This window comes from Rhinolophus ferrumequinum, chromosome 5, assembly GCF_004115265.2.
Source record: "Rhinolophus ferrumequinum isolate MPI-CBG mRhiFer1 chromosome 5, mRhiFer1_v1.p, whole genome shotgun sequence".
Taxonomy (NCBI): Eukaryota; Metazoa; Chordata; class Mammalia; order Chiroptera; family Rhinolophidae; genus Rhinolophus; species Rhinolophus ferrumequinum.
Genome location: NC_046288.1, coordinates 529,849 through 550,650, shown reverse-complemented (window position 1 = coordinate 550,650; position 20,802 = coordinate 529,849). Strand labels below are relative to the sequence as shown.

The 20,802-nt window shown below is 36.3% G+C and overlaps 1 protein-coding gene across 1 annotated transcript in view; it reads left to right on the top strand.

Annotated features, from left to right (window-relative positions):
- MPP7 (MAGUK p55 scaffold protein 7) overlaps positions 1-13,827 on the top strand; it is a 242,799-nt gene extending 228,972 nt beyond the window's left edge. The window contains exons 14-17 of the mRNA XM_033106666.1: positions 5,214-5,307; positions 6,334-6,442; positions 7,940-8,083; positions 9,702-13,827. Coding sequence (XP_032962557.1) covers positions 5,214-5,307; positions 6,334-6,442; positions 7,940-8,083; positions 9,702-9,881 — 527 coding nt within the window. The 3' untranslated portion in view covers positions 9,882-13,827. The remainder of the gene's footprint in view (positions 1-5,213; positions 5,308-6,333; positions 6,443-7,939; positions 8,084-9,701) is intronic.
- Positions 13,828-20,802: the final 6,975 nt, after the last annotated feature.

Below are 20,802 nucleotides of genomic sequence, written 5' to 3'. Positions count from 1 at the left end.
GAATTTATTTTGTGGGGAAAGGTTTTAAAAAATAAATTTGATTTATTTGATACAGGGCTATTCAGATTTTTCGTTTCTTGTTTCGATTTTGGTTCATTGTGTCTCTCAAGAAATTTGTCCATTTCATCTAAATTGTTATCTATGTTGGCAAAGGTGGTCCATAATACTCTCTTATCACTTTTAATATCCATAGGATCTGTGGTAATAACTACTTTTTCATTCTTTGTATTGGTGATTTTTGTTCTCTTTTTCTTGACCAGTTTAACTAGATTTTTAAATTTTGTTGTTTGTATGTTTTTGTATTTCTTTTTTTCCCTTCTATTTTGTTAATTTCCATTTATTATTTTCTCATACTTGCTTTGGGTTTACTTTGGTCTTCTCTTTCTAGTGATTTTTAAGATGAACTTTCAATCAATGATTTTAGATCTTCTTTTCTAATATTAATATAAATATTTACAGCTCTAATTTTCCAGCTAAGCACTACGTTATCCCATAATTTTGATAGGTTGTATTTTCCTTGTCATTTACTTCACAATATTTTCTCACTTCCTTTTCTAAAAAAATTTTATTTATTTATTAAATGTATTGGGGGTAACACTGGTTAGTAAAGTTATATAGGTTTCAAGTGTACATTTCTATAATACATCATCTATATATCACATTATGTGCTCGTTACCCAGAGTCAGTTTTCCTTCCATCATCATATATTTGACCCCTTTTCCCCTCTTTTACCAACCCCCGCCCCTCTTACCCGCAGTAACCACTAAACTGTTGTCTGTGTCTATGAGTTTTTGTTTCTTTGTTTGTTTGTCTTGTTCCTTTGTTGCTTTCAGTTTTATATCCCACAATGAGTGAAGTCGTATGGTTCATGACTTTTTCCGTCTGACTTATTTCGCTTAGCTTGGTAATCTCAACATCTATCCATGTCGCAAATGGCAGTATATCATCTTTTCTTAAGGCGAAGTAATATTCCATGTCTCACTTCCTTTTTTATTTTATCTTTGAAGCATCAATTACTTAGAAGTAAATTATTTAATTTTCAAATATTTGAGGTTTTCCTAGATATCTTTCTGTTATTGGTTTTTAATGATTTTGTGGTTATAGAATATTCTCTTTGTGATGTGGATTCTTTTAAATTTATTGAGTCTTTTTATGGTCCAGCATATGATCTATCTTACTGTTTATAAATGCACCATGCATACTTGAAAACAATGTTCTGAAAACAGTGTTCTGAAGTTATTGAATATGATGTTATACAGATATTAATTAGCCCCAGGAGGTTGATGGTGGTGTTCAGATCACCTGTATCTTACTGACATTTTGTATAATTCTATCAGTTGTTGAGAGAGAAGCAGTAAAATCTCCTATCCTGATTTTGAAAATGTCTGTTTCTCCATATAACTCAGCCAAATTTTGCTTCATGTTCTTGAAGCTTTGTTATGTGCACACAAATTTATAATTGTTATCAATTTCCCTTTTATCATTATGAAATGTTCTTCTTTATCTTTGGTAATACTCTTTGTCTTGAAGTCTCTTTTATCTGATATTAAAGTAGCCTCTTCAGTTTTCTTACGCTTTCTATTTACATTGTACAACAGGTCCTTCAATAACTGTTTACATTGTACAGCAGGTCCTTGAATAACATTGTTTTGTTCAATATCATTTAGTGATAACATTGATGAGATGCTTTGGAAATTTAACTCTCGTTTACTGGTTTTGCTATGTGTCATTTTGCTTAAAGTCACGGAACCTATCAACAATATTAAGTCTGGACTTACTGTATATTGTCTTCCACCTGTTTACTTTCAATTTATCTGTGTGTTTATATTTTATGTGTCTGTCTTGTACACATGTAGACAGCATTACTAGGGTCTTGCTGTTTTACCCTTTCTATGAATCTCTGCCTTTTAACTGGAGTATATATAGACCATTAAAATTTACTGAGTTATGGAAATGACTTAATTTAAGCTACTGTTTTATTTGTTTTTCATTAATCTTCTCTTTTGTTTCATTTTCTTCCCCTTTTCTACCATTTTTTTGATTATTTGAATGTTTTCAGTATTCCATTTTAATTTACCTATTGGCTCAATGCTTATATCTCTTTGCATTACCTTTTTACTAGTTGATCTAGGGATTACATATGCATATATCTAATCATTTACAATCCACATAGAGTTAACTTAGTGCCATCTCATAAAATTTAGAAACCTTGAAATCATATAAGCCCTTTACCCCCCCACTCCTACCCTTTTGCAGTTGTCAAATATATTGTATTTACATACATTGAAAATTCCATCAGATAATATTATAACTTCATATATATTTTAAGGAACTTAAGAGGAAAAAAGTAGACTTCTATATTTACTCAACTTTTTATTCATTTTATTGTTCTTTCTTCATTCCTGAAGATCTAAGTTTCCTTAACATTTCCTTTCAACCTAAAAAATAAATCTGAATATTTCTTTTAGGACAGATCTGCTGATGAATTCTATGTTTCTCTTCATCTGAAAAGGCCTTTATTTTGCCGTTATTCCTGAAGGATATTTTGGTTGATAGGTCTTTTCTTTCAGTACTTTAAATATATCATTTCAGTGACTTCTTGTTTTTATGATTTATAAGAAATCTGTAGTCATTGAAATCTTTATTCCTTTGTATGTGCTGTATTGGTTTTTTTTCCTAGATGTTTTCAATATTTTTTCCCCTTTATCTTTGTCTTTTAGGAGTTTGATTATGATGTTTCTAGGCACTGTTTTCTTTGAATTTATCCTGTTTGGGATTTGTTGAGCTTCTGAAATTTATAAAATTTATGTCTTTAAGCAAATTTTTGCAGCTTTTACCCATTATTTCTTCAAATACTTTTTTTTTTTTCGCCTCAATCTCTTTTTCCTCTTTTTCTGGCATTCCAATTACACACGTTAGACATATCAGTATTTTCACACAGGTTCCTGGGGCTCCATTTATATTCTTTCAATCTTTTTTCTCTTTGTTGCTCAGATTTTATAATTTCTATTGATCTATTTTTAAGTTCATTGGCTCTTTTCTGTCATTTCCATTCTGCGACTGAGCCCATCTCATAATTTGTTTCTGTTAGATATTGTATATTTCAGTTCTAAAATTTTCATTTTGTTATTTTTTATAGTTACTATTTGTCTGCTAAGAATTCATATTTTGGTTCATTTCAGGTGTATTTTCCTTTCCCATATGAAGCATAGTTATAATAGTTGCTTTAAAATCTTTGTGTGTAGTTCTAACTTCTGGGTCTTTAATGGTTGCCATCTATTATCTTTCCTCTTGAGAATTGATCATATTTTCTTAGTTATTTTAGGTTGAATAATTTTAAATTGCATTTTGGATATTACGAATGCAGTGTTGTATCAACAATTTTAGATCCTGTTATAATATTCAGGAGAATATTGATGTTTTATTTTAGCGAGTAATCAACCAGTTTATATTTAGACCATAAGTTCTGTCTCATTTTCTTTGAGTTGTGGTTTAAATGTCACTTCAATTTTCTAAACTTTGTCTTTTTTGGTTTGGGCCTGCCTTGTCAGGGATATTTCGGGGTTGGTCTGAAACTTTTGTGCATAGTTCAACTGTAAGCTCAGTTCTCCAAGCCTTTTCTAGATTAGTTTGTGTGTTCTGTACTTACGTTATTCATGGTTGAGACTGAGACTTGTATGTTCTAATCTCAATTTACTTCTTAATACTTTGCTGTGCTGGTGTGTATCTGAACTGCATGTGTGTATGCATACTCACTGGTTATTCTTAGACTAGTGTGGGTTCTTCTCTAGAAAAGAGAAGATCTAGAAAGGAGAGATCTTTCCTGGATTCCCTCCTTACACTTCAACACACAGCGGGTCCCCCCCACCTGCTTTTAACCAAAACATTAAGGTTTCTATTAGAACTTAGTAACACATTCCACCATGCTGCTCTGTGAATGATCCCACCCTGAGGGCAAAGCTAAAGAAGAAATAAAGTTAAACTCTTTGACATACAGGTTGACTACCCTTCACAATCTACCTGCTTTATTTATTTTCAAAGTACTCAGAAAGTTGTTTTGGATCCAGTTGTAATCAGCAGGAAGGATGAACTGTAGTCAGGTTTTCACTTGCCATATTGTCATTGCAACTCCTTAGGTTTTTTGATTTTGAAGTTAATCCTGTATTTTTCTGCTCCATTATAATTTAGTAGAAAATAATTAGACAAAATTACTGAAAGTTTGGAAGTTCAATAGTATTCCAAGGAGATATTTATAATTTTGTGAAGAAGGAATGACTGCACATAGAGGTCTGTGACTTCATTCAGTTAGTAAAACAAAACATTGATAGTATAACTACCAGGTGACATGTGTGCAATTGTAAAATAATTTCAGAGTTTACCTTACAACCTAGTGGGCATTATACTTACTTCAATGAATAGAGATCAATAAATAATGATGACATGCATATTATTTGCAAAAGAAAGGCATTATTTCTCAAGGGTTGAAATACCATTGTTATTTAATTAACATATAAGACTACCTTCAAAATACTGAACAATAGCACAGACACAGTGCAATTGAATTTTGACTCCACCTTCAAATCAATATGATTTTAACATCCAAATTAATGATATTTTACTATAGTTTATTAAATATTTGCTTTTTTTTTTTTTTTAAAGATTTTATTGGGGAAGGGGAACAGGACTTTATTGGGAACAGTGTGTACTTCCAGGACTTTTTTCCAAGTCAAGTTGTTGTCTTTTCAATCTTAGTTGTGGAGGGCGCAGCTCAGCTCCAGGTCCAGTTGCCATTGCTAGTTGCAGGGGGCACAGCCCACCATCCCTTGCCGGAGTCAAACTGGCAAACTTGTGGTTGAGAGGATGTGCTCCAACCAACTGAGCCATTCGGGAGGCAGCTCAGCTCAAGGTGCCGTGTTCAATCTTAGTTGCAGGGGGCAGAGCCCACCATGCCTTGTGGGACTTGAGGAATTGAACTGGCAACCTTGTGGTTGAGAGCCCACTGGCCCATGTGGGAATCAAACCGGCAGCCTTCGGAGTTAGGAGCATGGAGCTCTAACCACCTGAGCCACCGGGCCAGCCCTAAATGTTTGCTTTTTTATGAGTTTTTAAATTTTATTTAAGAAAAGTAATTTAACTAAATACAGGATTTCTTTTTTAGTATTTTATTTAGGGTGGCCAATGTACTTTTCTAAACTCTTTTTATTAAATCACAGATACTACCAGAGCAAGAAGAAGCCAGGAGAGTGATGGTGTTGAATATATTTTCATTTCCAAACATTTGTTTGAGACAGATGTACAAAATAACAAGTAAGTGTAAGTTTTTAAGACTTTTGTTTTTAAGTATGTGCCTATATATCCAGTTTTACACAACTGAGGATTCCCTTCCATTTGAAATGTATTTTAATTTTTATATTTGAAACCAATAAAAAGGTGATAATTCAGTTAGTAGTTATTATCAATTTTTACCTATAACTTTTAATAACCTAGGGCTGCTGTGTTTCTTAGAAGTTAAACATGTAGGAATTATTTTGAAGCATGGGGGAAGGTTGCTAGTGTCTTATTGTGACTTCTTTCCACTCCACTAATTGAATCTTAACATGGAATTTGGATAGGATTTTATTTTAAAACCTAACAACTATGTAATAGATCTCTGGTTCCATAGTTTCCTCCATACACACCTCTCTTTCTCATTAGCTTTTCAAAAAATTGAAATAATGCTAATCACCTGCTTGAATCATATCCTTTAGCTAGCCCTAAGTCCCCTTTCCCCTGATCTGCCATTTGCTTAAGCGTGAATATTTTAGGGTGTTAGGGAGCAATGTGTGTTTTAATGCAGGATTGTGGGATTTTATTGAAACATCAAAATGCTTTTTTTGTGTTTGGCACAGCAATTATGTTTTTATAGCACATAATCAGCTGCCCTGGTTCCATTAGCCACCAACTAGTTCCTCTTCTAGTTCTAAAGCTGAGCTTGGATATTCTGTCGTGTGCAGTGAAATTTCAGTAGTTTCTATTGTTTGGCTTATTCACTGTTTTATTGCATTACATTAGTTCTGAAAAAGAGGTGATGGAAAACATTAGAGTACTGCTGGACTCAAGTACTTTTTTCTGCTTAAGTGTAATACAAGCAAGTGTTACTGATTTGAAAATGTAAAATAAAAGATTTTTTAAAAAATTGACATTCTGGAGCACTTGGCCCTATTTATTTTATTAAACACAGTAAAAAAATTTCATGTTCAGCAAAAGCATTTTATATATATGAATTATGTCTTGCCACATATATATATATATTTAATTCATAAATGATTCTGATGCATGTCTAATTTTCCACAGGTTTATTGAATATGGTGAATACAAAAACAACTACTATGGCACAAGTATAGACTCAGTTCGGTCTGTCCTAGCTAAAAACAAAGTTTGTTTGTTGGATGTTCAGCCTCATGTAAGTAAACAATGAACTATTCAGCACCCTCAGGCCCATGTAATCTCTTGCACTTTGAGCATTTCAGCATGGGGTGAATCTGAAGTCCACTCACCGTAGGCATATATGTGGCTTTCCTAAGATGACCGAAAGATTTCAATGTAATTTGAGAAGCCTTTGGTGAACAAAAAGCCCATTTTACTATTAGAAAAGAAGAGTAGGGGAAACCTCGAGTTCTCTGTAACTCTTGTTTATATTCAGTTTTTGCTAGGTTTAATGACTCTTACATATTTCTTCTGTGTAGTTTGTATTAAAAAAAACACATTATAGTATTTGTAATGAATTCATACGTATTATTATAAGTATTTATCATTGTTAACAATGGACATTTTTTTCCTCAGTCCTCCTTTGATTTTGGTTCCATATATATCGTAGATTGGGGTTCTGTAGACATAACGAGGCATTTCACACAAATGGTATGCCCGAGATCCTTATTGCAGCTGTCACACAGATCTCTCCCTGGCACCCTGGGGCATCTTATGAACACAGTGGACTGAGAGTGCCAGTGGATGAAGCCATTTAATTCCTTGTCACGCTGTATAGCCTCCAGCAGGAACGCAGCCCACAGCATTTTCTTCGTTACCCAGAGGCCACAGATTCTCCCTCCACAGGTGGTTGCACACTAGGGTGCAAATCTCCAAGAGCCAGAATGATCTGGAGAAGCCCTTTGTACCTCTTAACCAAGATTCAGTAGGAAGGCTGACTCCTAACTTAGTCACCAGTGGTGAATGGACACTCCTGCTTGTGCAGAACCTCTCTCCCAGGTCCTGGGTCTAGTTGTTCCCAACTCCCCTGGTGTGGTTTAAACTCTACATTCACAGGGCCTCACCAGCTCCTCCATCCTTTGTACCCCACGCCCCTCCCCGCCACCACCACCATACACATGAACACACACATAACCTGTCTGTCTAACCTTTCAGGGGAGTTTGTGATTTATATTCGTATTCTGGAGAGGTCTCAGTTTTCCCCCTTTTATCAGCCACCCTTGATTACAGATGAGTCCCCAGAAGAGTAGTGTATACAATGTGAAATATTTGCTAGGGGAGTGTTGACAAGCTTCCTGGAAAGCGGGCTGCTTGCCCTTTTAGGGCACTGTGAAGGGTGAGATCAGGAAGAGCCTTAAATGAGATGGTTGGAAGACTTGCACGTACAGAAGGTTTTACAAGTTATAGGTATGTGATTTCAAAACCAATTTCATGGTATTTTTAGCCACTTCTGTTCAATATTAATTATGGCATATTTCAAAACAATTTTAAAAGCAAGTTACATTCTCCATTATTTTTTCAGGGTGTTTATGACACTTAATTGTCAACACCTGATTAAATAATAATATCCTGAAAGACCTACTGACCCTAATTAGAAAGTAATTTTAAAGAATTTTCTCCTTAGAAATAAAATTCAGTTTGATTGTAAAAGTCACTTATGATATTATAAGAAACCTTATTTTCTTCCTTGCAGACAGTGAAGCATTTAAGGACGCTAGAATTTAAGCCCTATGTGATATTTATAAAGCCTCCTTCAATAGAGCGTTTGAGGGAAACAAGAAAAAATGCAAAGATTATTTCAAGCAGAGATGACCAAGGAGCTGCAAAGCCCTTTACAGTAAGTATGGTGATGCTTCAGTGAAAACACACAAACAACGCTTAAAATCAAATATGCAGTAGCAACTGCCATAGGAAGACTATAATAGATAAAATTGTGACCCCAAAAATCTATAATACAGAATTGTGTTTAGGTACATACATTTTGAGTGATTGTACTGTAATTGCTTTTTGTGCTTCCATGGATGGCTGGTCATACTACGTTGACTCATAACTATTTTGCATGCTAATAACATTTTTGTTGGCCAGTTATATAAAAGTTAGACCACTTAGTTTTCAGACTAGCCTTACTTTTAAAGGGAAAAACTACCAAAGTCAGTTACTGTTACTTATTAATAGTCTAGATGAAAAATTAAATAATTTGCCTTTTTTATTTCTTTGCATCAACAGTCTTATTTAGCATAGTAAAAGAAAAAGCATCATTTTTTGTATAAGACAAGTAGACTTGTATTATTATTCAATAGTACACTGTATTTGTATTTCCTATGAGTGTTATTACAAAATGGCAACTGTGGTATGTTAATGACTATAATGATTTCTGACAAGCCTTTTATTGTTTTCTGTTTTTAACCTTAAGATAATATATTCTACTCTAGCATCAAAATTTAAAAACAAAGAAATTAGATGTCAAGAGCTATTCTTCCTTCCCCTTCTTTTCTTAAATCATCTTTAACCTTAGTCTATATTAATTTGTACACTATTGTAGTTACGAAATACAGATTATGTTTTTGAGTCTTAATATTTGATAAGTATTTTTTTTCCCTAAAATACTGACTATACATATCCATGCTGAGTAGGTACCGATATATGATACTAGTTACTCAGGGCTCTTGATTAACACTAAAGTTAAATTTTCTGTTGTGAAGTGTTCTGTGACACTGAAATGTGGACTCTGAAATTACTTCAATATGTTGCAGTGTAAAGTTATTGTATTATTTATACATTTAAAGGTACTCAATGGAAATAATAAATGATAACAGTCTTAGGATTTAGCTCACTTACATTTATATATATATATATATATATACACACATATATATACACATAATATAATATAATATAGTTAACATAATATAATATAGTTAACATAGTTTTGAGTTATATAATCAACTAAAATACTTTTTGGTTTCAAAAATATGAGTATGAAGGGCCCCTGACCCACTTCTAATGCGACATGAAAAGGAAATGATAACTGCCCTTTTATAAATGTATCCAACTCTGAAAACGTAATTTACGTTATAAATTCATTGCTATGAATAGGCATAAATAATGCAGCATCAGAGTGAAAGACTTCCCACCCCTCCCCCATAGCTATTTTAATACTGAAATGTCCCTATAATGATAAGTTAGTGACTGATTCTCCTGAACTTCAGGTAAGACAGGAGTTTTGACTCTTATCTGAGCAGTTTGGTTACAAGAAAATCCCAAATGTGGTAATAGAAATGATGACTTCTGAAGAACTTATAATTAAAGAGGGTAATTTTCCTATCAAGCTGAGGTGAAAGAATTGACACAGAACCTCATTAGATAAACCAGTTGTGGAATGTTTGCATTGATGTGAAGTGATGTAATTGCCTGGTTAACCACTTTAAAAAAAACAAACAAACTTCCTTTTGTAGGAAGAAGACTTTCAAGAAATGATTAAATCAGCACAGGTAATGGAAAGTCAGTATGGTCATCTCTTTGACAAAATTATAGTAAATGATGATCTCACCGTGGCATTCAAAGAGCTAAAAGCAACTTTTGACAAATTAGAGACAGAGACTCACTGGGTCCCAGTGAGCTGGTTACATTCATAACTAAGGGAAATTTCCATAATCATCTTTTTTTGGTAGAGTGTATGATTAAATCAGTTACCATTTTGGTGGTAGGGTTTTGTAAAATCTATATCACCGTCGTAGATGTGCAATCTTGGTTACAATTGAGTATTGGTTTTGTTTGCATCTTTTTACAGCCTTATTTCAAACACAATGTTTAAGTTTAAGATCCAGAATCGAAACTTGCACAGTAGTGTATTCTGAGCAAAGCTTTGAACTTTCCGGATGTCTTTAATATCTAATTCTATCTCCAAGATGAGATTGAACTTTTTAGAGACACATACTTAGAGAATGTGTATTAGAGTTCAGTGCTTCAGCTGGTCTCGGCAGACATGGTCACTGCCATCAAGTCTGAATGTTAGCAATTGAAAATATTAACTTAACAGCCTTGAGCAGCTGCTGACACATAGGACAGCTTTGCTGTTTTTTGGGTGGATCATCATAGATTCACGTCCACTGCCAGTAAGGAGGAGTCTTCTTTCCATTCTAAATGATGTATACATAATATAGTAATTCCTCACTTAACATCATTGAAAAGTGGATATTTAATGGTGTATAATGAAACCAATATTACCGAAGACTAATTGATATAAACAAGAGTTAATTTCCTATAGCATCTCATCAGCATTATAACAAAACTTACGTTGAACGAAACGACATTATGCAAGAAATGCACAGCATGTGCATTTAAAAATCATTCTTAAAGGAATTACTGAAAACTTGCCTTATTGAGTGGCCTTCGTATTATAGCTTAAGAAGACCTTATGAGTACATATGAGTGACTCAACAGATATTTAATAAGGGAAGATAGACTTAAAATTATATATGTAACTAAAAACTTTTCCTTACTGCATTAATCTTAGAATGGTCATATCTTGGAGTAAGAAATGATTACAAAGGACATTTTTATTTATATATCCTCAGACAACATTTCTGGAGTCACCAAAAAGGTGTTTTTTGTTTTTTGTTTTAAGCTGGCTTTGGATTTTCCCAACAAATTATAAGAATGTGATACCTATTCTAAAAGAGGAGGTTTTACATGTTACTGATACAGTTAAAGAAAAATGTTCAAATATGCACACTTGATCACCATATACTTAAATTGCACTAAAATGTATTTTAGAAAACTTTTCATGTAATGTTAACTTATTTCTTCATCATCAAAATAATTCTTAACACTGGCCAGATACTTTAAAAATCTTGCTATTTTTAAAGAAATTTAAGAAAGAGTCTTCTAATGTAAATATTTAGATGGGATCTGTCATTTTCCTTTGATACTACTGATCGTCAGCAAATAAATTACATAGTTTAAAGCACTATGAATGTCCATGAGTTACATCAGAGAACACGTCCTGCCATTCCTGCATGCGGTAAGACCCTGCCAATCAAAAATTGTAGCATCTGTGACTTTCAAACAACAAAAAAATATTTTTGTTGGTTTGTAAAGAGAGTTTAGATGTCATGTTTAAAGAAAAAATAGAATGTAGTGAAATTTTATATATTTATGAACTATTTGAAAGGCATATTTTTTTAATTATCAAATGGGGCTATTCATAAAATCAATTGTATGTATAGATGGCATAACTTAAAATAGTAATTTTATAAGTCAGGGTCAACATTCCATGTAAATATTTGACCTTTATTTGTACACAGATAGAACCACTAGTGTGTTACATGTGCACTGTACATTTGATAGCATTATTCACTGGATTTTCTTCAGACATGTCAAATTGCATATTAGAAACAGAGACAAAAACTACGCAATGGCCTTGATACACACTCACACCAAAATATTTACATAATCAGACTAAATTTTAATAACATAATCCAATCCAACTTAGAGCAATAAGCTCTAAGTTTATGAACTAAATAGCAAGCAGTATAGTTTTTTGAAAAGGTAGGGGAGGGTTGCCAAATCTAATACTAAAGCCATAATTTAAAGTTGTGTGGCTGGTCTAAGAAAATACAAGTCTTATGTAGATGGTTTGGGTAGAATGCTCTCCTCTGAATATTGACTACAATTTCCTACAAATCAACATTTCCTATACAAAGAGTAATAAGAAATATATAATAATTTAGGTAATCATACGAATAATTTAGGCAGTCCAAATTCTTGGTTCTGAAATATCTATATGGATTTTTTTTTCATTTGCAGATAACTGCCTCATTAATGTTGGGGTAGAGATAGTATAAGGTGGTAGAGACTGAGTCCTATTTCTTGGTGATGGAGGTGTTACAAAAATATAACTGTCCAGACCTTTCTCCCTTTTTAGACTAGAGCTGAACAATATTTTGAAAATAATGAAAAGGAAAGGGGGCACTTTGAGAAATCTTTTATTAGGTTGTATACTTGGTCTTGCAAGTGAGCTTTGCATGGCCACCTTGATGCTTTCTAAGAGATCTGGTTACAGTTTAATAAAGCAGAACCAGCTCCAAGGACTGGTTGATAACTGTAGCAAAAGGCCCTTGATTCTGTACGTTCTGCACCCCTAACCTTCTTCTCCTGCAAGGAAACTAGCACTGTGTGCCCCACTGTACTCATTCTTTGAATAGCCTGCTCCCAAGACAGTATCAGCCACTATTTGAGAGAAGAGGAATGTTTACTTTTTTAAGTCCATATATATAAAACACAAGATCAGAAAAAAAAATTCTATATCCCCATGATTAACAAATTAAAGTCGGTTAAAATTATGAAGGTGAAGTTGAAATATAATTTTTTACCGTTATTTTACCTACCAATATAGATGTTCTTGATTTTTGAAGGCTGACATTCCTGGTATTGTGTAATGGTTGAATGTATCTAAATTGTAATAATTGAAAATTGACAGACATGGAAACGTCTCTGATTTACAAAACTATGTTGTTAAAAGCTTCCTGAAGATATAGATTTTTATTATTTATTTTCTTTTTGACTAGTAAGGATTTATAAATAAATGTAATGGAAAACCTATGATCTTAATAAAGTATCTTCAAATTGCATGTGTACTGTCTTGAAAATTGTTTTTGCACTTGCAGATCTATTATGGTGTTTCCCACGGTAGAACCAGTTGTTTTCCACTGATACCAAGGGATTGATTTGAATTTGCCTGTCTAAAATTAAATTTCATACTTTTTTTGAACATTTGCTGGTTCCATTGAGGTTGTTGGGAGATGAAATTCACTGGTCTTGCTCTTACCCATACAGTGCAGCCATTTAAAGATGTGGAGAAATACAGTGGGATGCACATCCCAGCCCATCCATGATGGGAACGCTGTTCCCTCCCCCGCAACTCCTTCCCACAGGCAAAGCTAAACTTTTTCCGCTGTGCGTATGAGGACAAACTGCCACCTGCTTATACAGACCAGCTAATTAGTACTGGCCTCGCTTCAGTAGTTGTGCCAGTTAGCCCCAGCTCTGCTTCCACAGAAAGCTTATACACTGTAGCAGTTAAACATGGAATTGAGTTTTTGCTTATTACCAGTTTTGCGACCTTCGGAGAGTCATTTAACCTCTGTGGTCCTCATTTTCTCAGGAAAATGGAGGCAATAATAGTACTTACTTCTTTGGATTATTGTGGGCATGAAATAAAAGAACGGATCCATGTGAAGTACTGGAACAAAACCTGGGATAGAAGTATTCAGTAGCTGTGAGCTGTTTTATAACGATCATTCTCTCACATCACACAATTTAAAAATAGCTATATAAATATTCTGATTACCCTACATAAACAGTTCCCCTGTTAGTGAATTCACTGGAAGCTTCCTAACACATAGTTTCTATGATGAGCTTTATTGTTTTAAAAAATTCCATTACTTCTAAGTGATACATTGGAAATAAATAGGTAATCCTCAATTAGAAAGTGAGCCAGTATTTGTTTTTGGTCAGCAGTATGCAGTATAGTAGATATCCATGTGAAAGGAATGTCTCTTAATTATATTAATGCCCTTTCTTCTTCGCCCTTCCTTTTCGAATGCTTGCTCAGTTACATTTAATCTGCAGGGCAGGAAATATATTCCTTTTATAACACCTATGCACTTACACAGGCCTAATCAGTGCCTGATCAAATTGTATTTATTATGTAATCATCTCACATCTGTATGATTTTCATACATTATCTCATTTAATCCTCACAACTACCTTATATGGAAGATAGTGTCTTAATATTTTACAGTTGAGAAAACTGAGGGGTGGGGCTTAAGTACCTTGCCCAAGGTAACAGAGGTCACAAGTAGTGGAATCAAGGTTCGAATCATGGTCTGGCCTCCTCCATCCCCATGTTCTTACAGCATTTGCATCCTGGTGTTGCTATAACTTAAGCCAAAGCTGGACACAGTGAGAATTGGTAATTAAGGGAGTGATTGTTCATCCTTTTTTATGCATATACAGTTTACAAAGAGTTTTCTCAGAATACTATTGCTTTAGTCAGATATAACTTGATGTATCTATGCCTGTATGACTGGGTTAATCTTCAAATAGTGGCTATTAGCAGAAGCATGCAAACACTTATATAACAAACTATACAATTTTCTGTTGAGTCTGCCTGAGTCCCAGTCCTTAGTAATGAATCATTGATCTAAGTCAATCATGACAATATCTTTTTTGCAGTGATTGCTCTGAGTTGGCTATGCTACCTAATTCCAGGTAATCTCTGTTGGAAGATCCATGAGAAAGATGTTTCCCTGATTTAAAACAAACAAACAACTGCATGAGGTTAAAATCTTTTATGCCCCTGTTCTGATCCTTCCTGTTTGAGATGCTTCAATTATGTTGGGATGCTTGCCAATATGACAGCAATTATCGTAGCCCTAAACCAGTGGATGAAAAGGCCAATCTATTAAGGATGATCAAGTAGAAAAAGGAAAAGATCCTAAATCCATAATACCATTGAGCTGCTGAAAAATTCCTGGGACCTCCTTCCTCCAATTGCTGTATAAACAATAAACAATGTTCTTATATACTGTTGGTGGGAATGTAAATTGGTGCAGCCGCTAAGGAAAACAGTATGGCAGTTACTAAAAAAATTAAAAATCGAACTACCATATGATCCAGCAATTCTGCCTCTGGGTATATATCCAAAGGAAATGAAATCACTATGTCAAAGAAATAACTACACCCCCATATTCACTGCAACATTATTCACAACAGCCAAGACATGGAAACAAGTGTCCATCAACAGATGAATAAAGAAAATGTGTGTGCATGTGTGTGTATATATACAGAGGGTGCCAAAGGTGCCAAAAAATGTATACACATTTTAAGAAAGGAAGAAACTGTATTAAAATTATGCCGCTGGTAACCGCATTGAGCACCTCTTGTAATTGCAGAAGTCAAATGTGACTTGTATTCATCTTTTGTTATCAGTATATTTTGAGTATTACAATTTTAATACAGTTTTTCACTTTCTTAAAATGTGTATACATTATTTTTGGAATCCTGTGTATGTATGTGTGTGTATACACACACACACACACACACACATATCCTACATGCACACATACACAATGGAATATTACTCAGCCATAAAAAAAGGAGATCCGGCCTTTTGTGACAACATGGGTGGACCTTGAGGACATTTTGCAAAGTAAAATAGAGAAAGACAAATGATGTATATTCTCATATGTGGAATCTGAAAATGCCAAATTGATAGAAATAGAGAGTAGAATGGTGGTTATCAGGGACTGGGAGGTGGCAGAAATGGGGAGATGTTGGCAAAGGGGGCAAATTCCAGTAAGAAGATGAATGAGTTCCAGGGATCTAATGTACAGCATGGTGACTACATTTAACAGTACTGTATTGGATTCTTGAATGTTGCTAAGAGAATAAATCTTACATGTTATCAGCACACACTTAAAAAGGCAATTATGTGACGTGATGTAGTTATTAACTAACCCCATTGTGGTAATCATTGTGCAATATACACATGTGTCAAATCATCAACTTGTACCTTAAATTTACATATGTATATGTCTATTATATATCAATAAACTTGCAAAAAAAAATTAAATGTTCTGCTGGTTTAAGTCACTGTTAGGCTGTTTTCTTGCTACTGAAAGCACTTATAATGGAAGGCAGTATCCATCAGCAACTCAGGCTATTTCCAATATTTATTTTCACTAACCAAAGGTTGCCTTTTTGCTCAGCTGTCACATGATAACATTGGTTGCATTGACACATTGACACATGGGTTGACCTTTAAAATGCTCTAGATGTATAGTGTAGACCAAATAAGACACTCCATTTAAATTTTCTTTTTCTTGAGTTCCATTTTTTTCCTCCATAATAAGGATGAGAATTTCACCTTAAAATTCACATTTTGGAGAAAGTTGTCTTTATTTGGATTTACAAATTTTTGGTTGTGAGACTACCATTTTGAACAAAGTAATGCCTGTTTAATTATTTAACTAGAATTGGGCAATATTAGAAGGTTCCATTTGTTGAGCCTTTGCTCTGTGCCAGGCACTCTGCTAATTAGTAGTATGTGATCTGTTTGTAATCATTGGTTCCACTAAGTAGAAATATATTTAAATAACTATGGCTACAAAACAATATAAATGCTATCAATGTTAAAGAAAAGCTATATAGCATAAAGTAATAACTTAAGAAAATATATTGCTATTAGAAATCTATTAGATACTGGAACAACGGAGGATGGAAGAGGGAAACAAACAATACAAATGTACTTAAATATAAGTTAAATTATTTGTTAAGAATTTGACCTGTGGAGTTAAAGTAAATACAAAGAACCAAAAAGACAATCCATTAAATGTGATGACAGAAACAAGACCAAATGGATCTCTTGGTACAGATTTAATTGGCATAAACTCATGTATTAAAAGACAACTTTTAACCTATATCAAAAATTGAAACTAACCATATACTTCCAGAAAAGAAAGATTTAAAGAAAGAGGATTGGCAACAATAAGCCAGGTGCAAATAAAAAGCAGAGGACAAAATAATAATAGCAAAGTTGCATTCAGTATTCATAAACCAGGTCAAAAAGTCATTCTTTAGTAATCAGCTGTATAAGCCACAATAGGAAGAGCATTGAAGACATACAGCACAAAATTGAGAAGTGCAATCAACAAAACCGCATTACTTTGTAATCTTTAAAACACTTTTCTTAGACCTTGAAGAAAAATGGTTAGAGCCATAATTCCTCAGGCTGATTTTACAGCCATGGTAAAGCTGTCCAGAAATTCCAGGCAAGATGGAGTATTGTAAATGCTGTGTTCACCTCTTCCCATAATCACATCAAAATTACAACTAAATTACAGAACAAACATCATTGAGAACCAACTGAAGACGTGCTGAACAAAAGTCCTATGACTAAGGATATAAAGAAGAAGCCATGCTAAGAATGGTAAGAGGGGCAGAGATGATGAATGGGCAGGTACCTCAGACATGGCGTGGCAATTAAGAATCAGGAGGGATATCTTGGCTGCAGAGGAAGAAGGCTTCTTGAAGAAGGAGGGGTCACAGCACCACACTGGGCTCCCCAGCTCAGGGCACCTGTGTGAGAAGTCCCCATAACATCTGACTGTGCAAACCAGTGAGGATGGCATCTGAGTGAGACAGAGGTCTGCTGGAGACAGGTGCTCCTCCTGAGGAGCACATGCACAGACTCACGTACTTACTGGCTCAAAGCCCCAAAGTAGGGGCAGCAGCTCAAAAAGCACCAGGGACACAAGGGGAGAAACTAAATTGACAGGCTTCGGAGCAAGGGCTGGAGGGACAGGGATCAGGGCAGCTCTCTACTGGGACAGAAGTACTAGCAGGCGCCATTGTTACTTTATTAAGCACTTCTCCCACCAAGCTGACCTGGCTCAAACAGACGCCAAATCTGTGCTCTCCACTAACTTGGTTAACATTGTTGGTACTGCCCTGGTGATTCCCTGCGACCCTGCCCCACCCAATTTATTCACTCTGCCTGAGCCACTTCCAGCAGCTATTCCACACAAGTGTCCTTGCTTTGTTCTTGCTGTGGACTTTCCTAAAAATCTCTCAGTGGTCCACAAACACCAAAGAAGCAGCAGTTGGCCTCAGCATGATCTGTACCTCCTGCTAAGTGGCCCCAAGCCCAGCATAAGTGGCAACCGGTCTCAACTTGCATTGTAACAACCACCAAGTGGTCCACAACCTGGCATAAGAGGTGGTCAACATTGGCTTGGAATGTGTCTTCAAACTAAGCAGATACAAGCCTGGCATAAGTGGCAGCTGGCCTCACTTCCCAGCACAGGCTCTCCCAAGTGCCTCTAAGCCCACCACAAGTGGCAACAAACTGCAGATCACTTTGTAGTTCCTACCAGGTGGCTCCAAGCCCAGCGCTAGCAGCAGCTGACCTTGGCCTGCCCTGGAGGTCCTTCATGAGGCTCCAGAACCAATGCACCTGGTTGCTGGCTTCAAACCACACCAGAGTACCACCTAGCCACCTCCACAAATGACACATTGGAAGGTGGACTTTCCCGGCACCAGAGCCCCACCAAAGTAACTCCCACTCTGTGGGGTCAGCTAATCTGCTGTAGTCATGGCCAGCCCTCATATCCAGTCAGTCTGAGGGTCAGCTTCATCCACTGATGTGCCAACAGCAATCAGGCTCAACTACAACAGAAGTACACATACAACCCACATAGGGAGCACTTGGCCCAGGTGACCAGGAAGAGTGTGCCACTGGGGCCCACAGGACACCTACAAAATAAGGCCACTCCACCAAGCGTGGCGAGATGTAGCGTATCTACCTAATGCATAGAAACAAGCACAGGGAGGCAGCTAAAATGAGATAGTATGTCCCAAGTGAAAGAACAAGAAAAAACTCCAGAAAAAGAACGAAATGGAGACAAGCCACCTACCAGATACAGAGTTCAAAACAGTGGTGATAAAGATGCTCAATGAACTTAAGATCAGATAAAGTCAGAACTTCAACAAAGAGGTGGAAAATATTAAAAAGGACATAGAAGTCATAATAAAAAATCAATCAGAAATGAAGAGTACAGTAATTGAAGTGAAGAATACATTAGAGTGAATCAACAGTAGATTAGATGAAGCAGAGGATCAAATTAGCAATCTTGATGACAAGGTAGTGGAAAACACCCAAATAGAACAGCAAAAAGGAAAGAATTTTTTTTAAATGAGGTACTCTAAGGGATATCAAGTGTATCGACTTTTGCATCATAGGGATACCAGAAGGATAAAAGAGCAAGGGATTGAAAACATATTTGAAAAAATAATGACTGAGAACTTCCATAACCTGGCAAAGTAACTAGACATATAAATCCGGGAAGCATAGAGTCCTAAACAACATTAACCCAAAGAGGTCCATACAAGACACAGAATTAAAAGGCTAAAGGTTAAAGACAGAGAATCTAAACGTACCAAGAGAAAAGCAGTTAGTTACATACAAGGGAGTCCCATAAAATGATCAGCTGATTTCCCAACAGAAACAGTGCAGGCCAGAAGGGATTGGTGCAAAATATTCGAAGTGATGAAAATTAAAGACCTACAACCAAAACTACCCAGTAAGAATCATTTAGAATTGAAGGAGAGATGGAGAGCTTCCCAGAAAAGAAAAAACTAAAGGTGTTCATCACCACTAAATCCATGTTACAATAAATGTTAAAGGTACTTCTTTTAAGAAGAAAAGATATTTTAAAAAAGCATAAAAAATATAGAAAGGAAAAAAATATCTCAAAGGTAAAGGTAGTCACTTAGTAAAAGCAGTGGATCAACAAACTATAAAGCTGAAAAAAAAATTTCTTAGGACGTCATAGGAATGGCGGCAGCAGGGCGCACTTTTTGAGCTCTCCTCCGGATCTTATCACAAACGGGACATCTATAACCCATCAAAGGGCTCTGCTCATCACGCAGAACAGCTAAGAGACTCATGCAAGGATTACTTGAAGGTGGGCAAATTGGGCGAGCAGGGGAAGAGGGAAGGGAGCGGAGTGGAGATGCGGCCGGCATCTGTGGCGGTGGAAACGCCACGGCATCGCAGTTGCACAGACGCAGGGGATCCCAGGACGGAACAAAAGCCAGGAGGTGGGCTCTTTCCCTGCATCCCACAGCTGATCTCTCCTGCCGAGGGGGCAGTCAGTTGGGCTGTAGGTCGGTCAAAGGACACAAACTCCATACCTGGGCCCCTCCCCCTGCTCTTCCAATCCTATCCCCACCCTTCCAGAGATTTAAACTAGCCCCTGAACTGAGGAGTAGTGTCAGATTACAGAGGAGCCTTAGTGCTCAGGCTCTGGGAAGACCAGCATGCAGGTCTGACCCAGGGAAGAGGCTGGGAAGAGTGTGATTTTTGCTGGGCTAGGAGAGAAGATACTCCTCCACCCCCAGCCACCACCTTTTCTGGCCTGTGGGAGGAGTGTGACACGGCTGGGCTGGGAGAGAAAAGACCCCTCCATCCCCAGCCCCCACCCTTTCTGGCCTGCCTAGGGCAGGGCAATTACAACTGCAGAGGCATTCCCAGGGATCAGCAGTAAGCAACAGATGCAGCTCTGGGCTTTCAGCAGCTCAGAAATCTCCCGCCCGCCACATACACACACACACACGCGCGCGCGCGCGTGCGGAAAAAGTGCCCTAAGACTCAGGAGAACTGGACACAGGGCTGGTGGTGCTACTCAGTGCGCATAGGTGCAGGCAAGGGCAGCAACTGCTCTGACTTTGTAGAAACTATCACCCAGACCACTCAGCCCCATGCATCTAAATCTGCAGTCCCAACGTCACTCTGGGCACCAGGTGACTGGCTCTGGCTGCACAATACACAAAGGACTCTTTGGTACAGCAGAGGACAACCTGGAGATTACTTGGTGGGCTTAAGCCAAGACTGGCGCTGCATTTTTTTGTTTGTTTTGTTTTGTTTTGTCTTTATATCTTTGATATCTTTGCCTATGTTGAGTGTGGGTTGTCGGTTGTTTTTACATGTGA